We start from the raw sequence: 21575 nt of genomic DNA, 5'->3' as shown, positions 1-21575 counted from the left end.
AAATATTATTATATTATTACTACTTCCATCATCATGTTTTATTACTTGTATTATCAGATACACATTATCTTATAGATAGATAGATAATAGAGATAATAGATAGATAGCTAACAGATAGATAGATAATAGATAGATGATAGATAATAGATATATGATATTCAGCGCCCCAGAGTCCTGGTCGTTGCAGTACTGTCGCTCTGCCACTAAGGGGAGTGATGGTACGTCTGATGGCACTGAAGTGTTCACCTGACCAGGTATAACAGGCACCAATACACTTCACACTCCGGCCACCAGGGGGAGCTAAGGGCGCTATGTATTAGGCCACTCCTCACAATCTGGTAAAACTGGGGGTTGGATAGGAAGTTAGTCAGAAGCTGACTGGGTTGGATCCAGGCAACATCCTGTGGCAGAGGGTGTTGCGGGGGAAGATTCAGGGGGGTCTCTGTCAGGGGTGGGATCCTGACAGTGACCTAGCGAACAGAACAGAACGTTACGGAGCCGCGCCTGCACTTGAATGCGGTGGCATCCTAAGAAAGGAAAAGAAGCGAGGTTTACTGTGGAGAAGTGAGAAACGAGATCGCAGCAAAAAGGAGATAAAGTCAGTAGGAGTCGTGCCGTAAGATCGAGGCAACATCCAACTGAGGCGCGTAGCCGGTGGCCGGAACGCCGAGGAAGTACTGGCTCCAAGCAATACTTCAAACAGCGGCAGGACAGTTAATTTTAGGTTGGCTGTCTCACCTAAATCACCTAAGCAGACATAGGGGCAATTGTGGGAGAGGGGCGACGCTAGGGTCCCGGAAGAACTCCAGGCCTACCCGTCATACGGGTGCGTCCTATCCATATCATCTGGGGGACGGAGAAGAACATCAGAATAGATACGAGTTGTGAGAAAGAACATCAGAAACAGACACAACAGTTGTGAGGACTATCCCATGGTGCTCAGCAGGGAAGGACTACAACACACAGGCGCTAGAAGGTAGGCACTGATTTCCACCTGCAAAGGGAACTCTGGATGTGCCTTCGGACCGGCCGGTCTCAGCCAGCCCTGTTAGCAGTGCTCTGGATTGCGGATGCCGAAGCCTTCAGTAAAGAGGTAAAGAGACTGCAACCCTGTGTCCTCGTTATTCATCGCGACCTGCACCACGCACCATCACCACATCTTTCATTGGATGCCCCTTAGCAGGGTCACGGACCGGGTCTAGCCACCGTGACAACCCCAGGACTGAGACAGAGAGGCCCGGTACCGAGTACCCCGTTGCCCTGCGCCTGGGGGCGCTCCAACTTGGCATCACGAACAGGATCTACTTAAGCCTGGAGAATCAGGTCATGTGTGCCTTGGAATTGTGTCAGAATTGTGCTTGAACTGTGACTTGTTGCAAAGACTGTGTATCGCCACTTCCCGCCAAAACCGCCGCCATTACAGCGCCAAGGGGAGCGCAGGAGAAGAAGAGGGGCGTGGAAGTGGGTGTAGACAAGCTGAAGAGCGCAAAAGACAATGGCCGCCCAGTCTAAGTATTGCTGTATTCTGAGGACGTGTCCGTCAGCGGCTGAGGTCCGCCTTCTCATTCTCTTTGGAGGGTGGAGACCATGGAGACGGGGCCGCCCACGAAAGAGAACGCGGGAAGACGATCTAAAAGAAGGGACAGACATGGCGGCCTCCAAGCAGTCATGTGGGGACGACCCGACCCGGCGCCAGCCTGTATCGGTGGGAGCAAGCCAGGACCCACCGCTACAGCGGGCGCTGACCGCTGCAGAACTGCTCGCGAGAAGAGGACCCAGCAGCCGCTCGCCGGACGAATGGGTGGCTGCGGCCGAAGCCCGGCAGGAGGAGCGGTGCCGAGAAGCCCACGCCCGGGTGAGTTCCCGGCTGGTCCACTCTGCAGAGATTCGCCTGTCCCCTGCGTTCCCTTCTTCACCCGACCCGACCGCGGAGGACTCACGGACCCCATCACCGGGCCGTGAACTGCAGGAGCGGGATCTGAAACTGATGCCATGGATGGAGCACCAGTGGCGCCTGGTGACCGCGTGGCGGAAGGAGAAGGAGAGGGAAGCCCAACCTGTGGCCGTGATCGACTTGAGAGCCGAAGTGCAGGATCCTCCGCCGAAGTGGGGTGTAGTGGTCACCTTCAACTCCCAGGAAGGACGAGGAGTTATTCAGGAGATTGGGGAGCCGCTGAAGGTACATGTCGCCCGGGGCGAGGTGGAACCCTGCCACGGAATGATTGATGCGGACCGCGACCTGCAGCCTGCAGATGCTGTAGTCTATACCCGGTGGCAGCGAGGGACTGGTTGGAGGGCTCATGATGTCCAGCGGTGCGCAGCTCTTCCGGCCGCCCCTGAGGCCCAGGAGACCGGACCCCTTGTTGAGGGGCCGATTACCACCTGCGCCATGGATCATCCGGCGGTCTCAACCCAACGTGTGACCGTGAGCTCCACCCGTCCTCGGCTGAGGGGGGTGGATTTGGGGCCAAGCCTCTCTAAGCCCCAAAGGGCTACCTGTGAGGTAAAGCCCTGGTGGAAACCACCTCCTGATTTATGAGCCTAAGCTGCTGAGATTGTATATAGTTCGTTAAATATAGTTCGTTAACTGTTCGTCTTCTGTGTCTTCCGCTGCTAATACCCGACCAGGGTTGTTCTTAAAGGGATCCCTTCGTTTACCCGGGATCCCTATTGCTTCTTATTTTTGCTTTTGTTTTCATTTTTGCTTTTGTTCACCCATGTTACAAAGACTGCCGAATCATGGACGGTGAATGGTTCACAAACTGTAATGTAAATAGTTCGCACCTTCTTAAAGGTGCCCCTTACTGGTTTTACAAGAAGGAGAGCTTTGTGAAGAGATTGTTCCTGAGTACAGTATGGAAGCTCTTGCCTTAACTGGACTTGCAGATAGAGAGAGTCTGCATTACTTTAAAGAGACTTGGTTCCCTCTTAAAGGGAACGTTCACTAGTTGCACTTAAAGTATAATGTTGCCTTAAAGAAAGTAGGTAGTAATAATGTTTTACATAGGAGTAATATTGTGATAGAAATATATATATCATGTAGATCTCACTTGCATGTATACCCCTCTATAATCATATATACTCATATGCTCACAGCTAATATATACATTATAATAAATGGTTTAAAATGGCTGACACGAACTGATATAACCCAGACAGATCATATGGGGTTTTCCATCCCAAAAAGCGGAACAGTGTCAGATGTTTTAACTCCTGATCAGATGTCTCCACTTTGTCCTAGATACAGAGCTCAAGTTTAGTTGCTTAATCTGCTGTCATATGAGCATTAATCACAATATTCCATATATGTTTAGATAACCAATGAGAGAGGAGCTAGACAATATGGTAATTAACTAACCACCCCTGACAACCCCTAACCACTCCTTTCTATGTGAAAATATAAAACTATGTATGTACAATAAAGTATCAGTATTGATGGAATGTTATTGACACAATGATGTTGTGCAGTCTCATTCTTCCTTGAGCGCTCAAAATACTCAGTCTTATTGGGAGCGGCCACAGCACACACAGGGATATATTTATCCAACCCAAATATTTCCATAACAATATGTAGTTAGCTAGACAGTTATAGAGAATGTTTGATAATTTTGCTAGAGATTGAGGACAGGAAGTAAACCCGTAGGGGTTAGATAGTGAGTCCTCCTGAGAGCCGTAGAGAGATGGCTCAGTGATCCTGTACTAAGAGAAGAGGCAGTAGGCCTGGGCAGATAGAGATAGACAGGCGGTCCTGCATATGAAAAATCAGAGAGAAAAAAAGAAGAGTGTTGCACTTAGAAGAGAGAAGTAAAGAAAAAGTTAATTTATATTTTAGAGTTTTATAGTAAGCCTTTAGTGGGTTCAGCCTATACGCCCTTAAAGGAAAAGTTAAATTATTGTTCAGAATTTGCACTTAGTAGCATACCCGGCTGGGTAATAGAAGTTATTTATAGTATGCTATTTAAAATATTTAACCATGTTTTTGTTTGTAACGTTCAAGAGTCCTCACCTCCCATAAAGGGAAGCACTGTTATTATTACTTGTTTTTGCATTTCAAAATTTGTAGGTCCTTTGCTGACATGTATTGTTGTTTTCTTCCCAGTCCAGGAGTACTGGATTTAACCGGGGGGGGAGTGCAGCGCCCCAGAGTCCTGGTCGTTGCAGTACTGACGCTCCGCCGCTAAGGGGAGTGATGGTACGTCTGATGGCACTTAAGGAGTTCACCTGACCAGGTATCACAGTCACACTTTACACTTCACATTCTGGCCACCAGGGGGAGCAAAGGGTTCTATGTATTAGGCCACTCCTCACAATCTGGTAAAACTGGGGGCTGGATAGGAAGTTAGTCAGAAGCTGACTGGGTTGGATCCAGGCAACATCCTGTGGCAGAGGGTGTTGCAGGGAAAATTCAGGGGGGTCTCTGTCAGGGGTGGGATGACCTAGCGAACAGAACAGAACGTTACGGAGCCACGCCTGCACTTGAATGAGGTGGCATCCTAAGAAAGGAAAAGAAGCGAGGCTTACTGTGGAGAAGTGAGAAACGAGATCGCAGCAAAAAGGAGATAAAGCCAGTAGGAGTCGTGCCGTAAGATCGAGGCAACATCCTACTGAGGCGCGTAGCCGGTGGCCGGAACGCCGAGGAAGTATTGGGCTCCAAGCAGTACTTCAAACCAAAGGCAGGACAGTTAATTTTAGGTTGGCTGTCTCACCTAAATCACCTAAGCAGACATAGGGGGCAACTGTGGGAGAGGGGCGACGCTAGGGTCCCGGAAGAACTCCAGGCCTACCCGTCATACGGGTGCGTTCTATCCATATCATCTGGGGGACGGAGAAGAACATTAGAATAGATACGAGTTGTGAGAGAGAAGAACATCAGAAACAGACACAACAGTTGTGAGGACTATCCCGTGGTGCTCAGCAGGGAGGTACTACAACACACAGGCGTTAGAAGGTAGGCACTGATTTCCACCTGCAAAGGGAACTCTGGATGTGCCTTCGGACCGGCCGGTCTCAGCCAGCCCTGTTAGCAGTGCTCTGGATTGAGGATCCTGAAGCCTTCAGTAAAGAGGTAAAGAGACTGCAACCCTGTGTCCTCATTATTCACCGCGACCTACACCACGCACCATCATCTCATCTTTCATTGGACGCCCCTTAGCAGGGTCAGGGACCGGGTCTAGCCACCGTGACAACCCTAGGACCGAGACTGAGAGGCCCGGTACCGAGTACCCCGCGGCCCTACGTCTGGGGGCGCTCCAGATAGATAATAGATAGATAATATATAGATAATAGATAGATAGATAATAGATAGAAAGGCAATAGACAGATAATAGATAATATATAGATAATAGATAGATAGATAGATAGTATGTAGCTAAGCTCTTACTTCTTGATGACGTCGTACATGCCGGTCTCCACATTTCCCAGCCACTGCTCCACCGAGCCCCTGACACGGACATTCCTACAGAAAGCAGCATAGTAATTACTGTAAACCTTACACAATGTTCCCGGCTAATGACTTGTGTTAATTAACAGTAACAATAAGGGAATGTGCGGTACTTAGGCATGCAGATCTTCTCCCCTTCCGCAGACATAATCATCTCCACCTCGGGGGAACTGTTCAGATGATGTTTTATGTCCAAATGTTGGATATTCTCGAAACATTTCACCAGGTGGGGCTGCGTTATAGAAAAGTCAGACATATCATCATGGTCTTCAACATTTCTTAAAGGGAATGTACAGCACTACAAAACCACTAGAAATGGCGCCACCGTTGTCCATGGGTTGTGTACGGTACTGCAGCTCAGCTCCATTATGGTGGATAAAACGGAGCTGGAATTACACACACAGACTATGTTTTTCATAGTTCCGTACAACCCCTTTGAAAGGGAATGGACATCTTTGGGAGCATTTCTTTTTACTGAAATGCATGTATTTTGGGCAGCAAAATATTTTTTTTTGCAATTAGGAGTCATTAAAAATACTGTACTGTTTGGTATATTGGCTTTTTTTCCCTGCACATTGCTGGTTGCAGAAGGAGTTAACTGAGAGTCTGTCAGCGAGCTCCTTCTGACAAGTGTCCCTTTAACCTGTCTCCTCATTTCTATGCGCTGACTTATGACCACATCAGAGTTGGACCGGACTTTCATGCGGCTATAAATCTGCTGAGAAGAAGGAAGATAAGAATTATGAATTGACTATTCTCAGTTAACTCATTCCACACCTGAGAATGTGCAGATAAAAAATGCCTGCAAATGATGCAAAAATAAAATTAAGGAACCCAATCCCAAATATGATTTTAGCACCATACATGCATTTAAGTTAAAAAAAATTCCCCAAAGATGTCAATATCCTCTAAGGATTTAAAAAAATAAAAAACTATTAAGGATCACTTGCCTGGACAACATTGGGGTTTTTGCTGTCAGCCAAGATGGAGAGAAGGTCATCATTGCTGAGGAAGTAGAATCTTGGGAAAACCCTACGTTTAATTTCTAAAAAGTCCTGGCAGGAAAGATAAACAGTGGACAGTGGGTTATTACCATCACCAGTAGCAGGCTCCCAAGGGCCCATCAGATTCTGGAGACATTATGTTTTATTAAAGGGGCTTTCCAAGAACACCAACTGCCTATCCTCTGATTATTACTTCATTATTTTTTTACCTACTCCTCACTAAACTCTCTCCTCTGCAATCTATCCTGAATGCAGCAGCCATGCTCATATTTCTGCCCAGCTGCTACACCAATGCCTCCACCTTGTGCCAGTCATTGCACTGGTTACCCATCTGCTACAGAACACAACACACTCACCCACAAAACTCTCTTCAGTTCGGCATGACCCTCCATCGCCTCCTGATCTCTGTCTACCACCCTGTCCATGGTTTCCACAGTGCTGCATCGACCTACATCTCCTTCCTCATCTCGACCAGATCTGTCCTCTCCAGAATTGCTCTACACTTCTTCTCTCATCTGTCTATTACTAAATCGGTCCTCTCCACAGTGCTGCATTACCCTACATCACCTTCCTCATTTCCGTCTATCAATGATCTAAGGTTAATATCCACCATTATTTGAACCTTCCTTTCTCATCTTTATGACTTTTCTTGTGCTGTACCAATTCTCTGGAATGCTCTACCCAAGATAATCTGATTAATTTCCAACATTTCTCAGCATGCCCTTGTGTTGTTTCTTACAGATATTATCCAACAAGAGTAGGTTTAGTTCTACACTCTTCATCTGGCCTCCACTGTTCTTTGTCTATCACAATGTTGTTTTTAGCTAAAAGGTTGATATCCACCATTATTTGAACCTCCCTTTCACATCTTTAAGACTTTTCTCGTGCTGCACCAGTTCTCTGGAATGATCTACCTAAGATAATCAGGTTAATTCCCAACATTTTTCAGCATCTCCTTGTGTTGTTTCTTACAGATATTATCCAACAAGAGTAGGCTTAGTTCTAAATTCATCATCAGGCCTCCACTATTCTTTGTCTATCGTAAAGTTATTATAGCTAAAAGCTTAAGACTCATCATTTGAACCTCCCTTTCTTATCTTTAAGACTTTTCTCATGCTGCACTAGTTCTCTGGAATGCTCTACCCAAGACAAGCATGTTAATTCCCAACAGTTTTCAGCATGCCCTTAACATACATCTCTATTATACTATCCATCATGAAATCCAAGCATATGATAAGGGAGTGGTAAGAACATTGGATTTTGGTACGGCTGGATGCCAACTGACCTACTTCATGACCACACCTCAAATTTTAAAGGACTGAGCTAAAAAATTGTATGACTACAAAATGCATTGTCCATAAATTCCAGCAGATGTTTTAAAGATGGACAGGTTTAAGTCCCCAACTCCGCTTGTTGCAAAACTGAAACTCCCAACATACCATGGAAGCCTCTTGCTGTCAGGTAATGTTAGTAATCACAGTTGTAGCAAAACGAAGGAGTGTTGCTGGCATCATAAATTCTTGTATCACCTTGCAGTGTTAGATACCCAACAGTTTACAAAACAACAAAAAATACAAACTTGCGTAACAATTTTATGCTAAAACAAGGCTAAATGAAGCGTGCAAAACTAAGCCTACTCTCATTGGATAAAATCGCAAGAAACAACACAAGACTCTCCCCAAGTAAAATCAATTTATAATCTATTATTATACACAATATCCTGTAAATACAGAAAATAAAATAACTTGATTTTACCTGGGGGAGTCCTTGTATTGTTTCTTACAGCGCCCAGGTTTTATCTACCAAGGGTAGGCTTAGTTCTGCACGCTTCATCTGGCCTCCATTGTTCTTTGTCTCTTGCAGAGTTGTTCTAGTTGAGAAGTTTCTAGTTTCATAATCTTTTGTTATCTTTTGTAAATTTTGTTTCAAATGTATCTTTAGATATTTTTATATATTTTTTTTTATATATGTATTTTGATTACGTTTTTCCTTTTTTTTATTTAAGTGGATTATTTCGCTCAGCCATTGTGAATGTACCTGGTTATTTTTGCATCTTTGAATTCAACAAACTTAATTCCATAATAGGCAAAGATAATTATTATATTACATTCTGTACAATTTTTTTTTAAATCAACTTGTCCATTTTTGGGGGATTTTGGTTGTTTGTTATGTCTTTTTATTCCTTCGACATCACCTTTTGGTATCAAGAAGTAAAACAGATCATCGTTCCAATCTATGGTCACTGTCCAAGGCCCCAATAACCCTCATACCAGGAAAATCTACTTGACTTTTAATTTCAACAATCATAAAAGACAAATATCTCGAAATTCAGGTTAAACCGAAGATGGCACAGTAATGCTTTTGGCTTCCCACCTACCTCAAGGCACTTTAGAATTTTCTCGAGATGACCATTGTTGGTCTGTAGGATCTCCAGCACTCCAGGAGCAGTGGCGGCTCGAAGAGCGTTAGGTCTGTCTTTTATCTGATTCATCAACTCTTTCCATGAACTGTCAACTTGGGCAAAAAGTTTGGCTTCAGCCGGGAGCTGCCTAGTAAAGACATACGGTGATCTCTCAGGACATATTAATATATCACAAATCCATCCACCAGGTTACATTTCTGCGTCTTCACTCACATGGCACTGAGTTGTAATACCAGACATGACACATGAGCAAGAGTGGCGCTATTTTTGAAAAATCGTTTTTGCACCATAACTTTTTTTTTTACTTTTCTGTCTAATTAGCCGTACGAGAGCTTGTTTTTTTGCGAGACGTGTTGTAATTGTGAAGGACACTAATTACTTTACCTTATAATCTACTAAAAGCCAGGAAAAAATAATTCCAAGTATGGTGAAAAAAACCCACAAAAAACGCAATTCCAAATTTGTTTTTACAATGTTTATTACCCATTAAAAACGACCTGGTAACGTCATTCTAGTACGATTGTATTGATACCAAATTAATAAAAAAATGTATTTAATTGCTTTAAAAAAAATGTAAACAAAATAAAAAAATAGCCACATAAATAATTTTGTTTAAGACATTTAACTTTTCATTTTTTCATTAATGGGGCTGTATGAGGGGTTTATTTTCAGACTGTGAGTTGTAGATATTGGTACAATTTTGGGATTTGATCACTTTTTATTGTATTTTTATTTTGGGAAGTGCAGGGTTTAAAAAACTACAATTCTGGTGCTTTTGTTTTTCTTTATGGTATGAAATAATTGATTTTATAATTTTAATACTGGGACGTTTAATTCTTTATTGTTGCTTGGACTGCCGTTAGGTTGATTTCAACTTTGATATTTATTTTCTTATGTATATTGTGGTAGATCGACTCACTCAGCTGTACAAGGGGGTAGACAGGGGAACACTGTCTCTTTAAGATCTTCACTGGTTTATTATATATGCAGGATAAACAATGGTGAAATAAAATTAAACAAAGCCCTTTGGGTAAAAAAAAACAACAATGTGGTAACAAGCAGCATAGTTCTTTTGGTACAGGGGTTTCGCCGGCTCAGGGTTAGCACAAACATGAACATTTTTCTGTTACACTCTCCAGACACACTGAACACGGAATGCCTCAGTAGGAAAACTATTTAAACCCCAGACCACACCCTGGCATGGAGATAAGGTGGACACCCTCCCACCCGCTCTATGGTTGTCCACAAAAAACCCAGCCCTTAAAATGTCCGATTAACCCCTCTCAACACATAGTGTGCTGGAGCAAATGTCTGGGTTTCAAATCACTGAAGCCAATAGCCTCAGTGAAACGTATCTCCCCTCCAGCACATTGTCAGTGACTTTGTATCTTAACAAATATATATATTGGCAATTTTAATACAATAATGATATATTGGGATCAACAGCGTAATCAATAAGTCCCGGTCCCGACATGATGACAGGAGCTCGGCCTCGTGATCCTCGTCTCGTCCGCTGTCTGTACCTCTGGATGTCGGACGCCAGGAATATCTGCTCCAGGTACAGCCAGCTTCTCTGGCACGTCATCCATTCCTCCACGGTACGCGAGAAGAGATTCAGCTTTCTGTCCCATTCATCAACTGTATTCTGCAGTGAGAAGACATTATTTCCAGCCTTTATTTATCAATTATGCATTGTATTCATTTAACCCCTTCCCGAAGCGTCCATTTTCCATGTTTGCACTTTCGTTATTTTATTTCCTCCTTTTCTTCCAAGATCCATAACTTATTTATTTTTACGCCGACATCACTATACAAGAGCTCAGGAGGTTTTTTTTTTGCAGGTCGAGTTGTGTTTTTGAATCACACCTTTCACTTTAACATATGATGTACTAACAAAAACTAGGAAAATAAATCTAAAAAGTGCAATGCAATCATGAACCCCCCTTCAATTCCACCATTGACTTTTGGGCTTCATTTTTTCCGCATTCATCGTGCAGTAAAAATCACCTTCTAATATAATCCACCCCCCAATCAGCAAGATTTCAGTGTTCAGGATTCAAACTTTTTTTTTTTTTTTCAAAACTTTTTAAAATAACTTTTTTTTTTTTTTTTTTTTATATGGGGATTTGAACCTGTGAAGTTTTCACGGAAGCATCAAAATGGGGTAGTGGAAGGAGGGTCTTCAGTAGCTCCCTGCACCTCATAGGCCCCCCGGGTCAGAAGTGGAGGGTGGGCAATAGATGGCACTGTCAGAGCCTGACGGCAGAGTAACGCTGGCATCATACACTGTGTGCAGAGTGTGAACGCGGCCTAATACCTGCCGATCCTGAGCGCTGCTGTCGGCGCTGATATAACAACATGGACCCGTCATACCGGAGCGGGCACTTCTAGAAGGCGAAATCGTGTCTTGTGACGGGGGCACTAACTGCTCTTTACCAGAGATCTTAAAAAGTAGATAATCAGCTCATTTCTCCTAGGAAACATCTACATTTCTGCACTAATGGTAAAAAAAGTTAAAATTCCAGTGTGGGGTAAAATCATAATTATAGAATCATATTATGTGCTACATTAAAAGCCTCATTAATACGTAACACGTCCCAAAACGCGCAGGAGTAATGAGCAAAAGTGCGGCAAAATGTCCCGGTCAGCAATAATCCTCAGGAAGGGAAAGAGAAGAGCTAAAGAAAGAATGGAAGAGAGGGAGGGAGAAAGAGAGAGAGAGAGAAAGAAAGAGAAAAAAAGAAAGAGAGACAGAGAGAGGGAAAGAGAGACAGAGAGAAAGACAGAAAGAATAAAAGGGAAGAGAGACAGACAGAGAAGGAAAGAGAAAATAGAAAAAAGAAAAGAGAGGAAAAAAGAGAAAAAAAAGAGAGAAAGGAAGGTAGAAAGGAAGAAAGAAAGAAAAAGATAAAGTGAAAAAAAGAGGAAGAGAGAGAGAGAAAAATAAAAGAGAAAGAAAGAAGAAAGAAAAAAGAGAGAAAAAGAGAGAGAGAGAAAGAAAGAGAGAGAGAAAGAAAGAAAGAAAGAAAAATATAAAGTGAAAATAAGAGGAAGAGAGAAAGAAAAAAATAAAAGAAAGAAAGTGAAGAGAGAAATAGAAAAAAAGAGGAAGAAAGAGAAAGAAAAAGATAAAGTGAGAAAGAGGAAGAGAGAGAGAAAGAAAAAAATAAAAGAGAAAGAAAGAAAAAAGAGACTTAGAGACAAAGAAAAAGAAAGGAAGGAAAAAATAAAGAGACAGAGAGAGAAAGAAAGAAAAAAAGAGAGAAAGAAAAAAATAAAGAGATTGAGAGAGAGAAAAAAGGAAAAAGAATGAAATAGAGAGAGAAAGAGGAAGAAAAAGAGAGAAAAAAATAAAAAGAGAAAGAAAGAAAAAAGATACAAAGAGATAGAAAGAAAGAAAGTGAAAAAAAAAAACAGAAAGAAAAAATAAAGAGAGCAAGAACAAAATAAAGAGAGAAAGATTAAAAGAGAGAGCAAAAGAAGTGGAAAAAAGGAAGAAATAAATAAAGAAAAAGAGTAAAGGTATTAAAAGGTACCGGTATATTCCTCCCTTTAAGCATTAAAGGGGTATTCCAGATCACAGTGGATAGATGGAAACTCAGATTGGATACACCCACATCCGATGCGTACTGGAAAATTTGCATAGTCCCTAACTGGGCCCTCCCTATGGACCCCCGGGCCCTCCCCTATAGACCCCTGGGCCCTCCCTATGGACCCCCGGGCCCTCCCTATGGACCCCCGGGCCCTCCCCTATAGACCCCTGGGCCCTCCCTATGGACCCCCGGGCCCTCCCCTATAGACCCCTGGGCCCTCCCTATGGACCCCTGGGCCCTCCCTATGGACCCCCGGGCCCTCCCCTATAGACCCCTGGGCCCTCCCTATGGACCCCCGGGCCCTCCCCTATAGACCCCTGGGCCCTCCCTATGGACCCCCGGGCCCTCCCCTATAGACCCCTGGGCCCTCCCTATGGACCCCTGGGCCCTCCCTATGGACCCCCGGGCCCTCCCCTATAGACCCCTGGGCCCTCCCTATGGACCCCCGGGCCCTCCCTATGGACCCCTGGGCCCTCCCCTATAGACCCCTGGGCCCTCCCTATGGACCCCTGGGCCCTCCCCTATAGACCCCTGGGCCCTCCCCTATAGACCCCTGGGCCCTCACTATGGACCCCCGGGCCCTCCCCTATAGACCCCCTGGGCCCTCCCTATGGACCCCCGGGCCCTCCCTATGGACCCCTGGGCCCTCCCCTATAGACCCCTGGGCCCTCCCTATGGACCCCTGGGCCCTCCCCTATAGACCCTTGGGCCCTCCCTATGGACCCCCGAGCTGCCAGTAAACAACCCATCAGGTTCCCATGTTTATTTTCCCGTGCACAACCGGCCTCTCCTTTAAGGGACCTCAGGCTTTCTGGCAGGGGAAGAATAAAGTGTGAACTGGGGCACGTGTCTGGAGATTGCCGGGGTCTCATCTGTGAGCCCCAGACACTGATCTGACAGGCATGCCCTATACTGGGGGGGGGTAAGTTTATTATACCGGAGTAGCCCCTTATCCTCCTCCCGACTGAAGCATTGCAGAGAATTGTACAAGTGCTCAAACCATTGTAGGATCAAGTCCTCTTAGGGGGACGATTAAAAATCATGTAAGAAACAGTTACAAAATGAAAAAAAAAGCCTAATTTGTAGCAATATTTAAAAGTATAAAATGATTGCATCCATATGGTAAATGGCAGAAAGAATAAACTTTTTTTCAAAAAGCGACAATTGGATTTTTAGGATCACATCACCTCCAGCCACCCCAAAAATGGAAAAAAAAAGGTTGAAATATTGCATGTACTAATACCAATTAAAATTACAGCTCACTCTGAAAAAAACAAAAAAAAAAACTTCATCCAGCTCCGTTACATAAAAGAAAAGTATTGATTTTAGAAATTGGTGACTATTTTTTCTGAGTTTATTAAAAGCAGTAAAATATTTTAAAAAAATTGTAGACATTTGTTATTACCATAATCGTAATAACTTGTTGCCAGGAAATTTTTACCGCACAGTGTAAACTGCAGCAGCATTTAAAAAAAAAATAAAATAAAATAAAAATATAAAATCCTATAACTCGTAATGTAAACATTAAAAATCCTACTACTTGTCATGTAAAAGACCAGCATAAAAAGTCCCAAATAATAATATTATTATTATTATTATTATTATTATTAATAATAATAATAATAATAATAATAATACAAGTTATGGCTCTTGAAAAAGGGAAGGAAAAAACAAAAGTGCAAACATGAAAATTGTCTTTTTTTTCTAGTTTTTTTTTTAATATTTAGTTTAATATTTATTTTCCCCTTAAGACAGAATACATATTATGATTTATTGTATCACGTTTTTAACTTTTGTTTTAAAATATCAAATGGAAATGTCACCTTTATGGGCGCGCAGTAGCGCGAGCCTTTCACGGTGGAGAGGATGACCTGACATTCCTCCAGCTGAGCCGTTATGTCCTCCGCCGACGCGATAATCAGGATTTCTGAAAGTTCAGTCTTGTGCGCGGTCAGTCTGAAGTCAGTCGTGCTCCACAGGCCGATGACTTTGTTCAGCATGCCCTCCAGGGTCGCCTCGTTTGTGGCCGTCGTAGAGATGTCAATGATTTTATCTTTATGCTGAAATATCTGTGGAAAAAAAGAAGAGTTTAGCTTACATACAGTTAGTGTAGCGTGTCGGGAAGGCAATATGGGCTTTTGCCCAAGGTGCCAATTTCTATGGGGGCACAAAATTTTGGACGATTTCCTCTGTCCCCATTGTCAAATGGTCCAGGAGGACCTCCAATGCAGAAGAAGTTCGTACAGGCACAAAGCCAGGAGAGGTGGAGGAGTAAAGCAGCTGCTTAGTTTACAGTCCCTATGCAGAGCGCAGCAGCTGAGAAGAGTTTGCCTTTGGCTGCTGCGCTCTGCATAGGCAGCAGTTGAGAGGACAGATGCTGAGTGGCTAATGAATCATCTCCACGGCAACCCACTTAATTCCTGGCATGCCGCTACTCCCCCGATCCTCGGCTGGTTTCTGTTTACCGGGCTTCATCAATGACAAGATTTGCAAGTATGAAAAAAGTGCAGCGACTGAGGAAGGAATGTGTCAACGCTGCTGCAGCCAGTGATGGGCTGCACTGGTTACGTCAACGCGTGAAAAGAAGCCTCGGAGAGTAGGAAAGTGTCGGCGTCAGAGCAGAAAGGGATTATAAGACTGTTAGTATTTCTGACAGCTGTTAGGTTTTTGTGATGGGGTTAGATAAACCCTTTAAGGGCCCCTCTTCAGAGAAACAGGCAGTTAAAGTGGTGGAAAATATTATACTACTAATGGGCTAAGCAGTGAATGATAAGAACTTCCACTATAATAATCCTAAATCAAGAGATGTTAAGTCTGGCATCCAGCTGAAAAGGACACTGTGCTTAGCATCTAGCTGAAAAGGACAATTCAGGGTAGCATTGCGATCTTCCATCTAACTCGCTGCAGGAGTCCGACCGCTATATACAAGTATTGCAGAGTATTGATTGCAGATTCAAGCACTTGTAAAGAGGTTAAAAAAAAAATTGTAGAAAAAAATGTATTTTTTTTAATATATAAAAGAAAATAAATAAGTTGAAATCCCACCCTTTTCATCCACAATTAAAATAAAAATAATCTCAAATAATTAGGCAAAAAAAAAAAAAAACATTAAAGGGGTAAACTAAAAATTACAATTTTGCAGAAAAAAAAGCTTTTATACAAAATATAAAATAAAAAATATATAAAAGAAAATTGATGCCTCTTGGAAGGCGAGGAGGAACGCAAAATGCAGCCCCCCCATCTTTGGACATTTCGGTGATGTTGTTTTTTTCATACATTTTTTTATATCCACAGCAAAAGTAATTGGAAAAAAAATTCTCCGAGCTGGTGGGTTTCGCTGACATTAATTTGGTGACTTGTGTCTTGAGGCTGCACATAATTTCGGATGTGACATTCAATAATCTATTTTTCGTTCTGGGCTTATTTTCATCAACAGGATGGGGGATTATTTATAGAAGGAGGCGCCGCAGCATTTCTGGGATAATGATATGAATGAGTGTAAAGTCCTGAAATGTTCTGCGCTGGAAAATGAGCCGTCGTCTGACCGGCCGCAGCGCGCGCGATTAGCAGGAAATTAGTAATTAGCTCGGGGGATCTGTGACGAATGGTAAAAGCGGCTTTATAATAAGCAATTCTGGACGTCTGGGGCGAGGAATAGCAATGATTTCCCAAATTCACAGGTTTATTTTTACCAGGATTTCAGAATTAAAGCACCTTCTATGATACAGAATGGAGCATAAATTAGGGAGTCAAATTTTGGGGTAAAATACCAGCCAGCCACACAATGTTATACAGAATAAACATGGCGCCATATGGATTACAGTGGCAGAAATAACTCAAGTGGCGCCAATGCAAAATTTATCCCATTGATACTTTGATAAATGAGCGCCATATTCTGCAAAATAGTGTCCGACGTGCACATAGGCTGCATCACGTCTCCTATACTTCCTGGTCATGTGACCGGATTTAAAGGAATTCTCCACTGAAAACCATTGGATATATGCAATGTAAGTTTGCTTCTTGTACCCGTATGTCTACCATGTGATAACCTGGAACCACACGGACTCCGTATGAAATCGTTCAGGTTCCCTAGGTTACTCGCATGTCCTGGCTCAAGGGCCGAGTGTCGCATCCTCCGTCCTGTTCTGCCAGGACTCTCTGATCTTCTGTGCTCCTGGGACATTCAGGTAGTTGACATCATGCTATTATCAAATGCTGCATCCCGGTTTATACTTTACTCTACTGCATCAGTTCTACATCACTGTGCTAACTCTGCCACACTGTACCAAACTCAGTCTGATGCCTAACTTCCACATCATTGTGTCAACTTTGCTATGTTGTTAGGCCACTCTGCCACATCAATGAGCCAACACGGCCACGTCACTGGGCCAACACGGCCACGTCACTGGGCCAACACGGCCACGTCACTGGGCCAACACGGCCACGTCACTGGGCCAACACGGCCACGTCACTGGGCCAACTCGGCCACGTCACTGGGCCAACACGGCCACGTCACTGGGCCAACACAGCCACATCAATGGGCCAACACAGCCACGTCACTGGGCCAACACGGCCACGTCACTGGGCCAACACGGCCACATCAATGGGCCAACACAGCCACATCAATGGGCCAACACAGCCACATCAATGGGCCAACACAGCCACATCAATGGGCCAACACAGCCACATCAATGGGCCAACATAGCCACATCAATGGGCCAACTCTGAAACGTCAATGGGCCAACTCTGATACGTCAATGGGCCAACTCTGATACGTCAATGGGCCAACTCTGATACGTCAATGGGCCAACTCTGAAACATCAATGGGCCAACTCTGATACGTCAATGGGCCAACTCTGAAACGTCAATGGGCCAACTCTGCCACGTCAATGAGCCAACTCTGCCACGTCAATGGGCCAACTCTGCCACGTCAATGGGCCAACTCTGCCACGTCAATGGGCCAACTCTGCCACGTCAATGGGCCAACTCTGCCACGTCAATGGGCCAACTCTGCCACATCAATAGGCCAACTCTGCCAACTCTACTTCTTTGCTAAGTTACTCTGCTACATCAGGTTTCCAACTCTAAATCATCATTGTAACAACTCAGCTGCTTTGTTACATCAGCTCTGCTTTCTCAATCTTCATTGATCCCGATCTGCTTCATCACTGTGGATCCAACGCTGATATACCAGTTATTTCTGTTCGAGCTTTGCTACATCAACTCGGCATCTCCTCTACAGTCCGCTTCTCCATACAGCTGCTCCAGCACCCCCTGTCCGCACTGCTCAACAACTGTTCTTCCAGATCAGTGGCTACGAGAATCCACTTCTCCAGGTGAGACATACAGTAACACCCCATAGTTATATTCCTCCCTTTCAATTTCTACACAAGTGAATGAACAGAACAGCGGATGTGCGTCCATCTCTACATGCCCGGTGTTGAGGGAGAGGTCCATTCTTCAGAAAGATATGGGTCCCAGAGGTAGAAGGTGTGTCTAACAGGCATTTATGGCGTATCCCATGGACGAGATTGGACAACCCCTTTAATCCAGGTGCGTTTTATACAGTATCGATAAATCCACAATATTTACCCTAAGTTCCAGAAGATTTCCCAAGGTGAAGTTCTTATCTTTGGTTATCATACGGCCAATTGTGAAGTGTATAGTGTCCCAATGCCTGGCTTGAAGACAAGGATTTCGTAAAGCCACCACAATGGGTAAACTCTGCTTAAAATCTGTAATGGATTGTTTCAGACCCGTTACAACATCATTTGGTGGCAAACCTAAATTTTTCAAACAAAAACAGGAGAAACAAAAAAAAAAAATCAGGATGGGGGGGTCAGAATATTATTTTTTCCTTATGAGCTCTGGTCACATCACGTTCCTTACCTTTCTCAAGCATAAACAAGGTATGGCTGAATCGATTGACATCTCGCTGAATGAAATCCACATTGAGGTTCTCGAATGAGGTTTGCCTCCACTCCGTGGACAATCTCCCCCATTCCTCCTTGGCCTCCCAAAGAAGCTTCCTCAAGCTCAGGTCGCATTCGGTCTCAGAGAGCTCGGTGTTGAGCATTTGGGTGGTGATGGTGTTTCCAGAGTTCTTCTGTAATATTAGGGCGTCTACTAACCTGGCCTTCATTTGGGTCATGGAGCTACCAAACCGTTCCTGGTAGCTGGAGTAACATCGAGCCTTGTTGGCGATGACCTCAAACTCTTCCAAAAGGCTGACGATGACTTCAATGGCTTCCAGTGGAAATGTGTCCGTCTCTAGAAGTATCGGGTTCTTCACCTAGAAATACATGAGTGAGAACCTGTCAACTGGGTTTCCCGTGCTAAACTGCTGGCACCCTTTTGCTTGCGGGCCTGTACACGTCCCAAGACTCTCTTTGGTGCCCTCTGCCAACCCCAATAATCCTGTTCTTTGTCCTGTGATTAATATGGATGACGTTTCCCGTGACAAGATGAAGCCATGTGCCATAGTGGAATGTAGGGGACATCATCCGCATTAATTACAGTTAAACCGGCTTGCCGAATGCACCGAGGGTGCTCCCACTAGTGTCAGCTACTGCCTGCCAAAATTTAATTGTGAAATCTACAGTGGTGTATTGGGAAGGAGAGGGTTTAGAACTATGTATTACAAAGACAGAACTTTAACCTTTGACTTACTTCAAGATTTAATTCACTTAATAAATCAGCACAGAATTTTAGATCGGACGGTGAACATACATTTTAAAGGGAATATGTGACCTGCAATAAATACATAGTTTTCTTACCTGGTGTAAATGCTGCTGTTCTCCTGAATCTGGCGCTGGTTTTCTTTTGTTCCTGACCCTCTCCATTCCTGAGATACGGCCTCCTCTTCCCTGTACACTAATGTAGTATTTTACGCTAAGTGGGCGTGGTCCTCAACTCTTCCCTGTGGGTGTATCCTTGAGGACCACACCCCTTTAGCTTAACGGACTAAATTTATATACAGGGTAGAGGAGGCCGTATCTCAGGAACAGAGAGGCGCAGAAACAAAAGAAAAACGACCACGGATTCAGAAGAACAGCTGCATTCATGTGAACAAAAATACATATTTATGGCAAATGACAAGTTGTTTTGAAGTGAATTTAGATTCCTGTATTCAAACTAATGGCTCTCCAGCAGAACAAAACTATAACTACCATTAAATTCCGAGAGCCACCATGACAGGTGGAGAGCTATAGGCTGTAGACCACCGATTTAGGGAGACCGCCGAATATAGGTCCAACTTTCTAATTTGAGTTTCCCTAAACCTGATAACTTTGGCAGGAGCTTCTTGCATTTGCTCGACATCGTTTACCTAAACTTAATCATCCTACTTACACTTTCCAGCAATAATCTGCTTAAAACGAAGCCTGTGATTTCCAAAAAGAGCTCACATGCAAAACTAGAAGCACGCTGAGCAGCGAGAAGACACAGGGACGCGAGAGTAAGCCGGGAAACCTACTTTGATCTTGAACTCCATTAATTGAAAGTGCAGGTTTGAGATGTACTTGTCCAAATCCCCACTGAACTTAACAATGTCTTCATCCTTTTTAGCTTCACAGAACAGAACCGCTGATTTCAGCTGCTGGAAGCTGGGAATGAGACTTTGATAGAGAGCAGTTTCCTCTGAGGGAATACGGATGCCGTAGTCTTTGGCGATGGAGTACAGCTGGATCACAGTGTTGTATTGTCGCTCTAGGGATGGCAGCTCAGAAGATATCTGTCCAAGGAACGTCAGGTGCTCCACAAACTCCTCCACGTGCATCAACTCCACATTCAGTCTTTGTAGAGATTTGTGTATGACCTGAGAGAGAACAGGATTGTCAACTAGGCAGCTGAGGTTAGAGTGCCAACATAATGGAAAATTGTTGTGTAACAAACCAAACCATATAGTATCAAACAATTTAATAATACAATACACAAGTAATCATACTGTGTAGTGCCAAAATAATACCATAATATAGTGCTATTCTATATAGTGCCAAATAATGTAATACTGTGTACAGGTAATTATTCAATCCATAGGTGATGACTACATTGAAGCATGGTGATGGCCTAATTATGCCTGCAGTGAAGCGTGGTGGACTAATGAAGCATGGTGGTGGCTCAGTGATGCCTACAGTGAAGCATGGAATGGGCTCAATGATATCTACAGTAAAGCACGGTGGGGACTCAGTGATGCCTACAGTGAAACATGGCCTTCGCTCAGTGATGCCTATAGTAAAGCACGGCAGTGGCTCGGTGATGACTACAGTGAAGCATAGCTAGGTCTTGTTGATGCCTACAGTGAAGCAAGGTGATGGCTCAGTGTTGCCTACAGTTAAGCATTGCGGTAGCTCGGTGATGCCTATACTGATATACAGATACAGATATCACCACCCTACTAACCAGAATCCCTCAATATCCGCTATTTCATCCTTCTTCTCCGCTAGATTTCTAAAACTTAACATGGACAAAACAGAATTCATTGTCTTTCCGCCATCTCACGCGACCCCCCCAACGAACCTATTCATTACAGTAAACGGCTGCCCACTCTCCCCAGTCCCACAAGCTCGCTGTCTCGGGGTAATCCTTGACACTGATCTCTCCTTCAAACCGCATATCCAAGCCCTTTCCACTTCCTGCCACCTTCAACTCAAAAATATTTCACGGATCTGTACATTCCTAAACCAAGAATCTGCAAAAACCCTAGTCCATGCCCTCATCATCTCCTGCCTCAACTACTGTAACCTCCTGCTCTGTGGCCTCCCCTCTAACACTCTCGCACCCTTCCAATCTATTCTAAACTCTGCTGCCCAACTAATCCACCTGTCCCCCCGCTATTCCCCGGCCTCTCCCCTCTGTCAATCCCTTCACTGGCTCCCCATTACCCAGAGACTCCAGTACAAAAGCCTAACCAAGACGTACAAAGCCATACACAACATGTCTCCTCCATACATCTGTGACCTCGTCTCCCGGTACTTTCCTACACGCAACCTCCGATCCTCACAAGATATCCTTCTCTACTCCCCTCTTATCTCCTCTTCCCACAATCGTATACAAGATTTCTCTCGCGTATCGCCCCTACTCTGGAACTCTCTACCACAACATATTAGACTCTCACC

General features: G+C 44.0%; 1 protein-coding gene across 1 annotated transcript in view; it reads right to left on the bottom strand.

Annotated features, from left to right (window-relative positions):
* The window catches only part of DNAH14 (dynein axonemal heavy chain 14), a 173230-nt gene that overhangs the window by 108017 nt on the left and 43638 nt on the right, over nucleotides 1-21575 (bottom strand). The window contains exons 18-26 of the mRNA XM_077282193.1: nucleotides 19934-20275; nucleotides 18349-18751; nucleotides 18052-18242; nucleotides 14283-14528; nucleotides 10390-10511; nucleotides 8822-8993; nucleotides 6391-6495; nucleotides 5554-5672; nucleotides 5381-5455 (exon numbers count right to left, since the gene is read on the bottom strand). Coding sequence (XP_077138308.1) covers nucleotides 5381-5455; nucleotides 5554-5672; nucleotides 6391-6495; nucleotides 8822-8993; nucleotides 10390-10511; nucleotides 14283-14528; nucleotides 18052-18242; nucleotides 18349-18751; nucleotides 19934-20275 — 1775 coding nt within the window. The remainder of the gene's footprint in view (nucleotides 1-5380; nucleotides 5456-5553; nucleotides 5673-6390; nucleotides 6496-8821; nucleotides 8994-10389; nucleotides 10512-14282; nucleotides 14529-18051; nucleotides 18243-18348; nucleotides 18752-19933; nucleotides 20276-21575) is intronic.

Source organism: Ranitomeya variabilis, chromosome 2, assembly GCF_051348905.1.
Source record: "Ranitomeya variabilis isolate aRanVar5 chromosome 2, aRanVar5.hap1, whole genome shotgun sequence".
In the NCBI taxonomy this organism is placed as follows: Eukaryota; Metazoa; Chordata; class Amphibia; order Anura; family Dendrobatidae; genus Ranitomeya; species Ranitomeya variabilis.
This window is presented reverse-complemented; position numbering and strand designations above follow the sequence as displayed.